The sequence below is a fragment of the Dicentrarchus labrax genome, unplaced genomic scaffold (genome assembly GCF_905237075.1).
Source record: "Dicentrarchus labrax unplaced genomic scaffold, dlabrax2021, whole genome shotgun sequence".
In the NCBI taxonomy this organism is placed as follows: domain Eukaryota; kingdom Metazoa; phylum Chordata; class Actinopteri; family Moronidae; genus Dicentrarchus; species Dicentrarchus labrax.
In genome coordinates, this window is record NW_026136706.1 from 21,632,273 (window position 1) to 21,647,935 (window position 15,663).

General features: G+C 41.4%; 1 protein-coding gene across 6 annotated transcripts in view; it reads left to right on the top strand.

The window, feature by feature from the left end:
- The window catches only part of usp9 (ubiquitin specific peptidase 9), a 39,606-nt gene that overhangs the window by 21,358 nt on the left and 2,585 nt on the right, over window positions 1-15,663 (top strand). For 2 of the 6 annotated variants that reach the window (XM_051402684.1, XM_051402689.1), the window contains 28 exons: window positions 49-260; window positions 1,150-1,390; window positions 1,653-1,802; window positions 2,227-2,347; window positions 2,472-2,602; window positions 2,876-3,154; window positions 3,275-3,400; window positions 3,724-3,861; window positions 4,103-4,269; window positions 4,363-4,471; window positions 4,615-4,761; window positions 4,912-5,058; window positions 5,172-5,379; window positions 5,476-5,696; window positions 6,013-6,200; window positions 6,301-6,474; window positions 6,570-6,711; window positions 6,908-7,664; window positions 9,316-9,439; window positions 9,525-9,750; window positions 9,952-10,081; window positions 10,241-10,426; window positions 10,748-10,968; window positions 11,084-11,172; window positions 11,268-11,424; window positions 11,863-12,075; window positions 13,035-13,064; window positions 14,800-14,898. In XM_051402684.1, the coding sequence (XP_051258644.1) occupies window positions 49-260; window positions 1,150-1,390; window positions 1,653-1,802; window positions 2,227-2,347; window positions 2,472-2,602; window positions 2,876-3,154; window positions 3,275-3,400; window positions 3,724-3,861; window positions 4,103-4,269; window positions 4,363-4,471; window positions 4,615-4,761; window positions 4,912-5,058; window positions 5,172-5,379; window positions 5,476-5,696; window positions 6,013-6,200; window positions 6,301-6,474; window positions 6,570-6,711; window positions 6,908-7,664; window positions 9,316-9,439; window positions 9,525-9,750; window positions 9,952-10,081; window positions 10,241-10,426; window positions 10,748-10,968; window positions 11,084-11,172; window positions 11,268-11,424; window positions 11,863-12,075; window positions 13,035-13,064; window positions 14,800-14,898 (5,133 nt within the window). Of the gene's footprint in view, window positions 1-48; window positions 261-1,149; window positions 1,391-1,652; window positions 1,803-2,226; window positions 2,348-2,471; window positions 2,603-2,875; window positions 3,155-3,274; window positions 3,413-3,723; window positions 3,862-4,102; window positions 4,270-4,362; window positions 4,472-4,614; window positions 4,762-4,911; window positions 5,059-5,171; window positions 5,380-5,475; window positions 5,697-6,012; window positions 6,201-6,300; window positions 6,475-6,569; window positions 6,712-6,907; window positions 7,665-9,315; window positions 9,440-9,524; window positions 9,751-9,951; window positions 10,082-10,240; window positions 10,427-10,747; window positions 10,969-11,083; window positions 11,173-11,267; window positions 11,425-11,862; window positions 12,076-13,034; window positions 13,065-14,799; window positions 14,899-15,663 lie in introns of all 6 variants that reach the window. The other 4 variants (XM_051402683.1, XM_051402686.1, XM_051402685.1 and 1 more) reach the window with 2 other exon arrangements.

The following is a 15,663-nucleotide window of genomic DNA, read 5'->3' on the forward strand; positions in this document are numbered from 1 at the left end:
CAAATTATTTATCTTCATTGTTGGCCTTTTTTCATCTCCCTCCTTTAGGTTGAAATTCATGAAGATTTTATCCAGTCATGTTTTGACCGTCTGAAGGCATCCTATGACACCCTGTGTGTGTTAGATGGAGACAAAGACAGCATCAACTGCGCCCGCCAGGAGGCTATACGCATGGTGCGAGTTCTCACTGTGCTCAAGGAGTACATCAATGAGTGTGACAGTGACTACCATGAGGAGAGGACTATTCTGCCTATGTCAAGGTACACTCACAATGAAGGCTGCAACTATCGATTTATTAAGTAATCGGGTATTCTTCTGTTGTACCCCAACTGTACTGGTTCTGGAGTATTTTGTGTGGTATTAGTACTTTTACTTAAAGTCCAGGTGAAATGGAAATCAGACTGCTGTTTGATTCCGTATAATTACGTATTTACTGTAAAAGCAGGGAGCTAGGAAGGGATTTGTTACGGTAGCCAATAGGGCTGTGTGTTACGTCCCCCAGTCAACCAGTTGTAGTGGAACCATTAGCTGACTTTGATGGACTGGGAGCTCTCTGTGAAAAGCCTGTCCAGACCGGGACTGAATGCAGCATGTGATGCTGACGGAGGACAGTTTTTTGGCATACATTGTTAAAGTCATTTATTATTGATTTGATTTTTTTTTTGCATTGAAAAATAATGACTTGTAGCTGCTAGCTAGCTTTTAACAACAAAGCACTGACATTGTGCTATTGAACTAGGCTAGTTCTGCTTTACAGCAGACACACTGTACAGAGTTTCCATTTTGTCTGTCATGTTCTCTGGTCTCTTCAGTTCGCCCCTCACTATTTTCTTTCTTCAAAGCGCGTTGTATGTGTGCTTTATGGCTGTATATAGTTACATGGATTAAACAAAGGTTACATTTTTAGTAATGGAGTTACTCAAGGAATCGTTTCAGCCCTTTTCACAAGGACTTTGTGCTTCACCTATGATGGAAACATTTCAACATATTACTGTGCATAACATACCAAGGACCTCTGTTTTATGCTCCAGAATAATACTAGAGTGTATTTGCTTTATTCAAATGTATTGCCATGTTCCTACTAGTGAAATGAAAAAGGTGACATGTACTTTCTGTTTCACCTAAACCTTTCTTCCTTTTCTCTTGCAGAGCTTTCCGTGGGAAGCATATCACATTGATCGTCCGTTTCCCCAACCAGGGGCGTCAGGTAGATGACTTGGATATCTGGTCACACACCAATGACACAATTGGCTCAGTTCGGCGTGGCATCCTAAACAGGATCAAAGCTAATGCTGCGCATACAAAGATAGAGCTCTTTATTGGTGGGGAGGTCGTTGATCCAGCTGACGACAGGAAGCTGATTGGACAGCTCAATTTGAAAGACAAAACGGTGAGTATGTTGGACTGGTGTTTGTCTGTTGCATCAAAAAAAGATTGCAAGATTTAATTAAAGGTGCTGTGCATCCTCACCTGTTCTTTTTTTTTATGTGCATACGTATAATTAGCACTTTTATTTTTACTGTTCATAAATAAAGTGATTGATCTAACCACTGTGTCCATGTCAAAATTAACACTTATTTTAAAGTCAAAATGACTGTTGAACTGATGTACAGCATATTTAGTTGTTTTTTTTTTTTTAAATCTTCATATAGCTGATCACAGCCAAGCTGACCCAGGTGAGTGCCAACATGCCCTCAAGCCCAGACAGTTCCTCTGACTCATCCACTGGCTCTCCTGGTAACCACGGCAACCACTACAGTGATGGGCCCAACCCTGAGGTTGAGAGCTGTCTTCCTGGTGTGGTGAGTTTACTGCATACTTTATTAACTGTATAAAGTGAGTTATTTCCATATCACCTCCAAATACTACACCTGTGCCAAGATAACAAGGGTTAAGTAATGTTTTATTTAATTAGTTGTGATGTGTGACAGATGTTGTGTATGAGTATGAGAGATTTTTGTAAGCCAGTTGTATTATTAGAGAAATTAGTGTCCATACCACACAGGCAACAAGGAACAGTTATTTTTGAATATAACCCTTTTAGCAGATGTTATTTATTATTTTCTTAATCTAATTGTAATATGTTGTATTGTACGTCACATTATATTGTGAAGTCACTCAGCCCTAATGACCACAGTTTTTTTTGTTCTAGCTGAATGGAAGCTGCAGTGGTTTGTCATGTTATGTGAACAGCAATACTCTAACACCATATGGCGTTTTTCACAGATTATGTCGCTGCATTTGCGCTACATCTCCTTCCTGTGGCAAGTGGCTGACCTGGGCTGCAACCTCAACATGCCACTGCTCAGAGATGGAGCTAGAGTTCTCATGAAACTCATGCCCCCAGGTATACATACACCTTAATCTCAATACTATCCAGTCAATTTACTTGATGAAAACATGCACCTACACAGGCACACACTTGTAATGTTAGCTCATTGGTCGTGTTGTTACCGTTTCTTTGTCCTTAGATAACACTACAGTGGAAAATCTGCGAGCTGTGTGTCTGGATCACGCCAAGCTCGGTGAGAACAGCCTCAGTCCTTCACTGGACTCGCGCTTCTTCGGCCCCTCACCCTCACAAGTGCTCTACCTCATCGAGGTGGGTCTCAGTGTGCTTTTGCATTACATGTTGTGATACTTTTATGCCCTGGTAACCACATTTTGTGCATTCCCTGCTTGACCAGCCTGTGATGCAGTAGTGTGCCGTTGGGTGTTTATTTGCTGTGTGTGAACAGCAGTACTACGTTTTCATTACCAGTCATAGTGTATGAATATGTGGAATGTTTACTAAAGTAGCAGGATTACTGCATTACTTGCTGTGAGATATTGTCACGGTTAACAGGGTTCACACTATTCTTGCCCTGTTTTCCAGGTTGTTTATGCTTTGCTGATGCCAGCCAGTGCCACTCTGGGCGAGGACGCCAGCGACTTCCAGTACAACTTCTTGAAGAGCGGTGGGCTGCCCCTGGTTTTGAGCATGCTCACCAGGAACAACTTCCTCCCATCTGCGGACATGGAGACACGGCGTGGGGCTTACCTCAATGCGCTGAAGATCGCAAAGCTCCTCCTTACTGCTGTAGGCTTTGGGCATGTGAAAGCTGTGGCCGAGGCCTGCCAGCCCAATGCTGATGGAAATATTCCCGTCTCACCGGTTAGGCCACACAAATAACTCTTACAGAGACATACCTGTATGACTGGTTCCTCAAAAATTTACTGCTATATCTCTGACATGTCTTCATCTTTCTCCACACCCCCATCACCTGCCCTACAGATTAATCAGGCCACTCATGACCAGGCCCTGGTCCTCCAGAGTGCCCTGCAAAACATCCCTAACCCTGCCTCAGAATGCATGCTGCGCAATGTAGCCATCCGCCTGGCCCAGCAGATTTCTGATGAGGTAACAGAAAACGTAAGGAACAGATTTTTTTAAATTATTATTATTATATATTTTTTAAAATTATTATTAGTATTATTTTATTTATTTATAGTTGTTATGGGTACTTTATGTACTCATAGTAATTTAAGGGTAAATGGATAAATAGATACACTGGTAATATAGATACCTACTCTTGATGTGTGATTTTTAATGTAGTGCTGGTTGTACATATCAATATTAGGAAAATGTATGTTCAAACAAGCACTGGATGATGTCCTAATCTATTCTTGTTGAATGTTGCTGTCTGTAATAATGGCTTTTATGGTACTTTTTTTTTCCACCAGAATTTCTTCCAGGCATCAAAGTACATCCCTGACATTTGTGTGATCCGAGCAGTTCAGAAAATAGTGTGGGCATCAGGCTGCGGTACAGTGCAACTTGTCTTCAGTTCAAATGAAGAAATCAGCAAGATATATGAGAAGGCAAGTTTCCTATGAATCTTGCTTGTTGTGAGAGTTTTTTGTTTTAGGTTTTGTTATACATAGTCCAATTATTATTTTTTAAAAACATCACAAGTATAATAAATTGAATAGTTAGCAGGAACTCCATTACGCCTGGTCCAAAGCTTGGTCTCCAAGGTCTTAAATCCCAAGGGATTAGCAGTGCAATGCCATACAGTATATATGTTTGCATAATAATAATAATCTTTCTTTTTCTTTTTAGACAAATGCAGCTAAGGAACCAGATGGAGAAGATGAACAGGTGTGTTGCGAGGCCTTAGAAGTGATGACACTGTGTTTTGCCCTCATGCCCACGGCTCTAGACACACTCAGTAAGGAGAAGGCTTGGCAGACCTTTATCATAGACTTGCTGCTACACTGCCACAGCAAGTAAGTACACCAGGATTCATAAATGGAGATATCCTCATCAGCTCTAGCCTTTTATAGTTCTGACAGAATGTTATGATGACTTATGTTAAACAGATCTGTGCGTCAAATGGCCCAGGAGCAATTTTTCCTGATGGCAACTAGGTGCTGTATGGGCCATCGACCCCTCCTCTTCTTTATCACCCTTCTCTTCACTGTGCTGGGGGTGAGTGGCTATATGCCTTGTCCTATCATTTTTCTGTCACCCCTTTTATTATATGCATTATAATCTGTCACCACAATGCCAGAAATGTTTACAGTTAACTGCTTACAATACAATATATCCTAATTTCAAATCCTAATTTCCAGAGTACAGCCAAGGAGCGAGCCAAACATGCTGGAGACTACTTTACTCTACTCAGACATCTTCTGAACTATGCCTATAACAGCAACATCAACCTGCCAAATGCTGAGGTGCTCCTCAACAATGAGATCGACTGGCTGAAACGGATAAGGGTAAAGCGGCTTGTTAATTATATATTCATGACCTGTTTTACCCTGTTATGTATTATGCCCCCTAAAAAGCCAATTTGAGGTTATTTATTGTTTAACCCTCACAGTTGAGTGTGGGACAGAGTTGATGATACACATGTTTGCATTTACTAGGATGAGGTTAAGAGGACAGGGGAGACTGGTGTGGAGGAGACCATCCTGGAGGGCCACCTTGGGGTCACCAAAGAGCTTCTAGCCTTCCAGACACCAGAGAAGAAGTATTACATTGGCTGTGAGAAAGGAGGAGCAAACCTAATTAAGGTACAACAACGGACCATACCTGAAACAGTTAATACAAATAGAAGAAAACCATCCATTATCTAATTGTGTCTCCCTTTTCATAAGAGATCTTTTCTTCCTTTCTTTTTGACTAGGAGCTGATCGACGACTTCATCTTTCCTGCATCTAATGTGTACCTGCAGTACATGAAGAGTGGGGAGTTCCCCACAGAGCAGGCCATCCCAGTATGCAGCACCCCTGCTTCCATCAACGCTGGGTTTGAGCTCCTGGTAGCACTGGCTGTGGGATGTGTTCGCAACCTCAAGCAAATAGTAGACACCCTAACTGACATGTACTACTTAGGTACGGGGACAACAACATGGCAATTTCACCTATGCATTTCACTGACAATTTGTAAATTACATCATTCATGAGAGTGTTCTTTCCCCCTCCTTCCAGGTTGTGAGACACTGACAGAGTGGGAGTACTTGCCTCCGGTGGGGCCTCGGCCCAACAAAGGCTTTGTTGGTTTGAAAAACGCCGGGGCCACCTGTTACATGAACTCTGTCATTCAGCAGCTCTACATGATCCCTCCAATCCGCAATGGCATCCTCGCCATTGAGGGCACAGGCACTGATGTGGATGATGACATGTCAGGGGATGAGAAGCAAGAGAATGAGGTACAGTGAGAGTTTGTGTTACAGTAAAGCTTTTGCCCAATGAAGATATTCATCCTTTCTCTGCATCCAAAATGGCCAACTCAAAGCTCTTAGGCCATGTAGGCTGAGCTAAGAGCTGAGGGCATCATGATTACAAAACTAGTTCCAAGTGATAAATAACTACAGAGACTTATTTATACAAATCTTCTGATCGTTTGGCCATTACCCTTTAGTCTTGTTTCCATAGAGAACACAATTACATACAGTATCAAAACGTAATGAACAATCATAAATATGGAGGCATGTTATGATTAATCTGTACATTTTGTCTCCACAGAGTAACGTGGATCCTCGTGATGAGGTGTTCAGCTACCACCATCAGTTTGATGATAAACCCTCCAGCAAGTCAGAGGACAGGAAAGAGTACAACATTGGAGTACTACGTCACCTACAGGTCATCTTTGGACATCTGGCTGCATCCAGACTGCAGTACTATGTCCCAAGGGGATTCTGGAAACAGTTCAGGTATTTCAGAGACTCAAAGTAATTTGGAATGGATCTGCATTTTGTCTATTTAGCGGTCTCTGATGTCTAATTGTTTCTCCATTCCATCCATCCATTTTAGATTATGGGGTGAGCCGGTGAACTTGCGGGAGCAGCATGATGCTCTGGAGTTTTTCAACTCTTTGGTGGACAGTCTGGATGAAGCTCTGAAAGCCCTGGGCCACCCCGCCATGCTCAGCAAGGTGCTGGGAGGGTCCTTTGCTGACCAGAAGATCTGTCAGGGATGCCCCCACAGGTGAGTGCTGTCCTTCTCCCAGTGCTTGGTTACTGTAAATATTTTATACAAACTGCCTTGGGTTCTTGTTACCTAATCATTTGTTGTTTTGTCAGGTATGAGTGTGAGGAGTCGTTCACAACACTCAATGTAGACATCAGAAACCACCAGAACCTATTGGACTCCATGGAGCAGTATGTTAAAGGGGATCTGCTTGAGGGAGCCAACGCCTACCACTGTGAGAAGTGTAACAAGAAGGTGAGAAGAGAGCCACAATCTGTTCGCCAGCCAATGTTAGATGTGATACTCATGAAGTGCTATAATGAAATGGAGTAGGCATCAATGGCTGCCCCATGGTTTACTTAAAAGCATCTGTTTTCTTTTTCTCATTAAGTTCTTGGAGATTTATTTAGGGGCCAGAGAGTTTATCTGTAATGTTTGCTCCCCTTTTCAGGTGGACACAGTGAAACGCCTGCTAATTAAGAAGCTGCCACCTGTCCTGGCCATCCAGCTAAAGCGCTTTGACTATGACTGGGAGAGGGAGTGCGCCATCAAGTTCAATGACTACTTTGAGTTCCCAAGGGAGCTTGACATGGAGCCGTACACGGTAGCTGGTGTGGCTAAGCTAGAGGGTGATGACGTCAACCCAGAGAACCAGGTGATCCAACAGAACGAGCCCTCTGAACCCACACCTCAGGGCAGCTCCAAGTATCGTCTGGTGGGAGTGCTGGTCCACTCAGGCCAGGCCAGTGGCGGACACTACTATTCCTACATAATCCAGAGGAACGGGGGTGATGGCGAGAAGAACCGCTGGTATAAGTTCGATGATGGTGATGTGACTGAGTGCAAGATGGATGATGAGGAGGAGATGAAGAACCAGTGCTTTGGAGGGGAATACATGGGTGAGGTGTTTGATCATATGATGAAAAGGATGTCGTACCGGAGGCAGAAGCGCTGGTGGAATGCCTACATCCTTTTCTATGAGCGTATGGACTCACTGGACAAGGACAGCGAGCTTGTCAAATACATCTCGGAGTTGACCATCTCGTCCACCAAACCGAATCAGGTCAAGATGCCTGGTGTCATCGAGTGCAGCGTCCGCAAGCAGAACGTCCAATTCATGCACAACCGAATGCAATACAGCCTGGAATATTTCCAGTTCATTAAGAAACTTCTGACCTGTAACAGTGTCTATTTAAACCCTCCTCCAGGTATGCATCATTTTTGCAAAACTACTTCAGTGGATCTTATATGTGTTACTGTATACAAAACTAAATCAGCCCACTTAATCTCAACTCAAACCTTCGGTAGGATGTTTTTAGAAGCACTGTATAAACTCAGGAAACACAACCTGCAACCAAAACCTACACACATGCTGGCTGTTGCATCAGATATTGTATTGGTAACTGATGGTTTTGAAAACAATTGTTTTTATGTGTAGCTGTTTTTACCTATTTTATTCAACCAGATTAAAGTTGAAAACCTCTTTCGGGATTCGGCAAGATGACAGATAAAACCATACAAAAACAGGCAACAAATAAAACGATATTCAAAAGGGTAAAATAAGCTAATAACAGACAGACCGTGATCAGAAAAGTAATTGGTGTTTATATCACTTTGTTCCACAACATGGGTAAATACGTCAGGTATTGTCAATATGCCTGATAAAGAATGGCAGACACTATAGATGTACAGTTCAACTCCTGCATGTGCAGCATTGTGAGAGTGACGAAATGTGAGGCATGTGATTTGTTATAGCTGCACAGTATCACGTCAGTCCCCCACTTATGACTTTCCATATCCAACACCAGAGGGCTTCTTTGATCTTTTGAACAGCGATAACAGTGATGATGTCTTCATCATAACGCTACTGTGGATTTCAAAGCTTCTCTCTTAAAAATGTAGCTGCTGCAATTATAACATGATTTTATCACTTATCTCTGGCTTGCTTGTCTAAAAAAAATTAATTTCCAACTGATGCTAATGTTAAGCATCTCTGAGGAAAGAAGTGGTGGTCAGTAGCGTTTAGCATGGGTCTGCCGAGAAATGCACTGCCTCTATAATGCATTATTAATGGAGCCAGAGCCCTGTAATGTTCCACAGGAAAATAAATGTTTCAGGACAGTCATCGGTACAGATGCACTTGATAGGGACAGAATGATTCAGGTCTTGAAGAACATAAAGCGTATAAATCGATAGTGGGTTGTGTTGTTGTATTGTTATACACTAGATTTCAGTCAATTTACTGACCCAACATGTTGACCGAGAATGTTAGCTTGAATGTATTTGAATTTTATATATTATTGATTGGCCTGACTCAACTTAACGCTGCTGTCTTACTTTCTGAGTGGACTAGTTCCCAGTTGCTGTGTTCTTCATCTTCATTTTGTGTTTCATCATCATTTATGCACATTCAGTATATTTTATGTCAGTATTCAGTCCCGGCTGTCAGTAGTAGGATGGTCACACATTATTCATTGTGTTGACTTGAGCATGTTGGATTTTAAATGAAATGAGGACTATAAGGTTAAAATGTGTCTCCTGCGTAAAGAAGAATCCAATATACGTTTATGTATGTTGTGTATACTGTATGTATCCATGTTTTAAATAATTAATTTTGTGTACATCTGGGTCATCACTATTGATGTCACATTATTGCTAATAAGTGGCAGGATATGTGTTAGGTAGCTACTCCATAATTCCATCAAACAATTAGTAAAATGTAGCTTTCACATTGGTATCTGGGTGTAGCTTCATAAATTGTTGTCAGCTTATGTTATAGTACTGAAGAAAACTTTAAACAAATTACCTGAAATATTGTAACTGTTTTTTAATCATTAATCATTGTTTTTTTCTTATCAGGACAAGACCATCTTCTGCCAGAGGCAGAGGAGATTGCTATGATAAGTGCTCAGCTGGCTGCCAGATTTCTCTTCAGCACAGGTTTTCACACCAAGAAAGTAGTACGGGGTCCTGCCAGTGACTGGTAAGCTCCGTCGGTCTCTGTGTTTTTGGGTTTTGTCTTCTGTTGTATCCTTCTCTATAAATAATCTCCTTGTCCTTCCCTCTAGGTATGACGCCCTCTGCATCCTGCTGAGACACAGTAAGAATGTACGCTATTGGTTTGCACACAACGTTCTGTTTGCATACCCCAACCGGTTCTCGGAGTACCTGCTTGAGTGCCCAAGCGCTGAGGTCCGTGGTGCATTTGCCAAGCTCATCGTCTTCATCGCTCACTTCTCCCTGCAAGACGGCCCCTGCCCCTCCCCCACTGCCTCGCCTGGACCCTCTGCTCAGGTTTGTGCCAGACTTTGGCTGAGCTCTGTGGAAAATGGGCTTTTATTAGGACTTTCTGGAAGATACTTGAAGCTGTTTGAAACACAGGTTTCCTGGAAGATGCGTTAGGCATTTTTATCACAGATTACCATTGAGAGGGTTCCTGTTCTGTACTTTTGATTAACGTAATCCTGCTGTGGTTTGCCTTTGTTTGTTTATCAGGGCTGTGATAACCTCAGTCTAAGTGACCACCTGTTGAGAGCTGTACTCAACTTGCTCAGAAGAGAGGTTTCTGAACACGGCCGTCACCTGCAGCAGTACTTCAACCTCTTTGTCATGTATGCCAATCTGGGTAAGGAGCACACAGCAATCACACTCCTGTCATGTACATCTGTTACTCTGTGAATTATACAAGCAAGGTTTATTCAAAATATAGTTAATAATTAGTTTGTTTGACTGAAAATGTTGCTTTCTTTCCTTGTCTCCCCTCCCCACTACTTCTACCACACAGGCTTGGCAGAAAAGACCCAGCTGTTGAAGCTGAATGTCCCTGCCACTTTCATGTTGGTTGCTCTGGATGAGGGTCCTGGCCCTCCCATTAAGTACCAGTATGCTGAGCTGGGCAAGCTCTACACTGTGGTCTCACAGCTGGTCCGCTGCTGTGACGTCTCCTCACGCATGCAGTCCTCTATCAATGGTGAGTTTTTTTTTACTCTTCAGCCATGCAAAATTTGATATGAACTGAAATGATACAAGCTAGTAATAACTCATGAAACAACCTGGGGGTGGTTTAGGCTGGATAGAGTGGGAGCCCAATGAGGATTTTCATCCTTGCTCAGGATCTAGTGACTGACAAACCAGCCACTCTGAGCCTCTGTGTTGTGTAGGCAGAGCTTGGAGCTGAGGGCTCTCAGAGATGATGGATGAAGGCACTGTCTAAAGAAAACAGATATTTGCCTCTAATAACAACATTTTAAATTTGAGGTACTCTAAATTTCTTTCCCTCTACCCTCTCCAGGAAACCCTCCTCTCCCTAACCCGTATGGTGACACCAACCTGACAGCCCCAGTGATGCCTGTGCAGCAGCTGGTGGCGGAGATCCTGTTTGTGAGGACCAGCTACGTGAAGAAGATCATTGAGGACTGCAGCAACTCTGAGGAGACCGTAAAGCTGCTTCGCTTCAGCTGCTGGGAGAACCCTCAGTTCTCCTCCACTGTGCTCAGTGAGCTGCTCTGGCAGGTAAATGTCTTATGCTTTTCAAGACCAACAGAACATCCATAATTCTGCAGATGGCTTGCTTGTACATGTCTACTAGACCCTATGTTCACATTATATACGTGTTTTGTGTCTGCAGGTGGCATACTCCTACACCTATGAGCTGAGGCCTTACCTGGACTTGCTGCTACAGATCTTGCTCATTGAGGACTCCTGGCAGACACACAGGTCAGACTGATTGCTCGGTGTGTACATTATGAGTGCTGCATTGTTTTGACAGTGACCAGAGTTCAAATTTCTCCTTCCCCTGTTTGATTGTTTAGGATCCACAATGTGCTGAAGGGCATTCCTGATGACAGAGATGGGCTTTTTGACACCATCCAGCGCTCCAAGAACCACTACCAGAAACGAGCTTACCAGTGCATCAAATGCATGGTAGCCCTCTTTAGCAACTGCTCTGTGGCTTATCAGATCCTACAGGTACGTTTACTGATAAAGTGATGTCCATCCCCTGTTGTCTTGTCAATTTCATGTCACATCACACTACACATATGCCATGAAATCCATTTCTGATAGTGCCAGATAACTTTGGGGAGTACCAATTTTACAAAAACAAGAATCTGTATCCTAGATGCAGTTCTCCTATTGTCAGACCCAGTAACTTTCCATTTGTGAAGAGCATTTATCTTCTGGAATAAAGTTTATGTTTCTGGTATTTTCTATACTCACTACATAGTTCTTGCATCTCCAATATTTCCATCTCTCCAAAACACTAGCTAACATGCGCTCAAAGCTGATTTATTGAATAAGCACTACAGCACTAAAACAAATTACAGGAAATTGTGCCTACCATATTAACAGGTACACCACATGTGGAGCCATATATGCTAACCAGCTTGTTCCTCTTGTGCCTTACAGAGCAACGGTGACCTGAAACGAAAGTGGACGTGGGCAGTGGAGTGGTTAGGGGACGAGCTGGAGAGGAGGCCATACACAGGGAACCCCCAGTACACCTACAACAACTGGTCCCCTCCAGTTCAGAGCAACGAGACCTCCAACGGCTATTTCCTGGAGCGGTCACACAGTGCACGTATGACACTGGCCAAAGCCTGTGAACTTTGTCCTGAGGAGGTAATGGCATTGACATTGTACTCTTCACACACACTTGTACACACACTTTTGCCTAATGTCACATAAACATTATCTTCCAGTATTAGGGATTGTGCTTAGGGAGCCAAACCATAGCAGTATCTGAAGCTATAGGACACTGTATATACAGTAGTTACAAATGTGATGTACAGTAAAGCAAACATCTGAAGTTCAGAACAGCTGTTCAAAATCACTAGTCAGACTTTTCTGATTAAGTCAAACATCAGTATAGGAGGGGTCTTTCTGTTATATGCAAATATATGAAATCAAGAGGGCAACATGAATATTGAAAATTACCTCAAAACACCACAGTAAAACTTAAAGTACATGGCCATGGTTGCTATGGAGACATCTTAACAATTGTGTACAGTGGTGAAGGTAACAGAAAAATCCCACAGAAATACTGTATGACTGAGCCAGAGGAGCTTTAACAACCTGATGAACCTGATGTGTACCACATCACTTCAACTTAACATAAACTGGGTTGACACATGTAATAGCAATGAAAGGATTAATTGAGTACTAGGTTGACCAGAATATTTATTATCAACAATTTGAATGATTGATTCATCATTTTCTCTATCTGATGTCAAATTGAATGTTTCGGTTTTGTAGCTGTTGCTTTTTTCTGACATTTGATAAAATAATTGATTTTATAGACAAAAACATATCTGACATTTAATAGACTTAACGATTAATCGATTAATTAATTGGACCAATTAATTTAGTGTTTCCAATATGCCATTAAATGTAAATGTCCTCCCTAAGCTACAGCTATGACGTGTTTACTATGCTGAATATGTTTTGTATTGATTCATGGCTGCAGTTCACAATGCATACAAATATCATTTTTTTGTTCTCACTTAAAATAAGTTACTTGTATTTTTATGTTGAAAAATCCAGTCAAATGACACACTTCTCCTGTAATATTCCATACACAGCTCAAGTGTACTCAGGGAAGCCCAGGGAAGGTCAGTATTCCAGGCACCACAACATAAAGGAAGGAAATGAAACAAAATATAATTGAAGTATCAGCAGAGAAACAATGAACAGTTGGCCAATATATATATATGTGTATATATAGGCTTCCAACACAGTTTAACACTTGTTTAGTTAGAATTGCACAATTTTGAGTTTCCTGTAGCTTGAATAGCCATCAGTGGCAGAGGCTAGACACATGTGACATGTCGAGTCCCTATAGTCTTTCCCATTTTGTCAGCTTTTCTCTTTTGTTTTTGGACTCTGATATGTATTTATGTCATACAAAATGTTCTACAAATAGTTAACCACAGGAAATTAGAGAGAAACTGCCAAAATGATTTATAGAAAGGAAATTAATTAGCACTTTGAGTTGTCTACACTTTTATTTACAGTATATAACCCCTTGAGATGTGCATTATTGTTTTGTATTTTATATGTAGACAGTATGTTACCGTCTCAAATTATGTACCATGTTCATGCTGTGTTAGTAATACAGTAATAGATCAAGTAAAAACAACTGCCATCCTCCATCCTGTTGTCCACTCGTATAGTAAAAGGAAAGGTAGACTGAGATGCCATACAGTGTAACTGGCATAAGAAATCATGTTTCGCAGCTGCACACAGTGAACAGATCTTTGTTCTCCTGCTGTCCTGTTGCCCAGTCCCAGTGATTCGCCAAAGCAACATCACTGACATAGCCAGTCTTCCATCTCAATCTAGTGCTCTTTTGCCAGTTTTTGCTTCCTCCCCAACTCAAACTGTGATGCAGCCAGCCACCTGCATCTGATTGAAAACTCTTAGCCCCAATTATACGTCAGTAATCAGTAGAAGTTACAGTATTTAAACTGTGAGACCAGGACTGTACTGTGCATTAAGGGAGATTCTTCCCTCTATTATGCTATTGTAGACTATATGCTATGTATTTATAGACTTTTTGTCTTTTGAAAAAAATGAATAGACTCACCTGTTAGTTGGGAGAACCACTCATTTAGAAAACTAGAACACAAAACAACCTCTATCGCACAGTTTTGATATTCCATCTGTAGCTAAAGAATGGATAATGGCTAGATGAGATAAAAGGAGGAGTTAAAACAACACATGGATGTTTTTTGTGATGGCATTTACTAGTACATGAGCTTCACATAATAGAAATTTGTGTTGATAGTCTGACAGGTTCTTTTGTTCCACTTAGGACTTTACATCATGTTGGAATATGTTAATTTGCAAATGAAAACAGAAATGTAATTTACCTTGTCACATAGATGTAATTACCGATTGTTAAATGATGAGGCTGGAGTTATTTAAGATGTTTTTCTCTTACTGTCAACAAATGGCATTAGAGAAATAAAATCCCCAGCTTTGTCCTTTTGAAATACTCAAACAACTTCCACAGTAGAGTGAGAGTTCATGAGCACCTTCTGTTAGCTCTTTTTCTAAAGAATTACCAGCAGCTCTGTTAATGAGAGGATGCTCTCAGGTGTAGAATCCACCCACACACATAATCAAATCTCATTTAAACCTCACTTTACTTGATAATGTAACACAGTTTGACTTTCCCACACAAACTTACCTGCTATTTCACACTGAAATGCAGAAGCGTAACATTACACTCACTGTGCTGTTCAAATAAACTAGCAATTCCTGCTGTATATATTTTTATAGTTGCTCTAATTTCCTTTGAAAGATGAAATTAATTTGTGATAACGTTTATCTCGTGTCTACTAGGAGCCTGACGAACAGGAAGCACCTGATGATCAAGACTCCTCCCCACCTGAGGACACCTCTCTGTACCCACATTCTCCTGGAACCACCCAGTTTCAGCAGGTAGTGTCTCAGGGTCCTGTTTACATCACGTCCTCATGACAGTCAGTGATGTGTAAACAGCTGGTTTGTTGTCTTATTTTCTGTTTGTGTTTTACCTGTCATAGCCGAGCAGAGAGTATGAACGTGGAAGTGCCAACAATTCTCGTAGCCAGTCTCGCATTCACACAAATGATGCCAGTAACCATGGCAACAAAGATTTTTTACTTCAGCATCCTAAGTGTATTTTTTTTGTGGGGGGTGTTGACAAGCACAAAACATAGTGACTAAGTGTTATTTTGTGCCTGAGTGCTCACTTTAGCATTTATACAAGTTAGACCACACAAACAACAACTAAAACAAAACGGCAACAAAATAATTCAGATCGTTTTCTAAAATACAACACTGCAAGCAACCTTGTATTCTTTTTCCACTGACAAATTAACTACTTTACTTCAAAAGCCCAAAAAACAAACCACCAAAATTCTTTCATCACATGTTTAAACATTTACACTTTGGGTTGCCAAAGGGAATGAGACTCAACAGTCAGCTATATTTCTCCAGTGACCCCACCTTTAACAAATGTTTACATCCAATCCCATAAAAAATCCCACGAGGAATAAAGGAGGAAAAGACAAGAAGGTTAAACAATAACAGGGAATAAATAACCCTTGCATCACACACACTAATGGACATTAGTCCAATTTTGATAATAAAAAAAAAATAGTTGCCAGATTAAACTTTCTCTTGTGTTGTTTCAGTTTGAGTTGTGCCTTATACCTCCCTTAT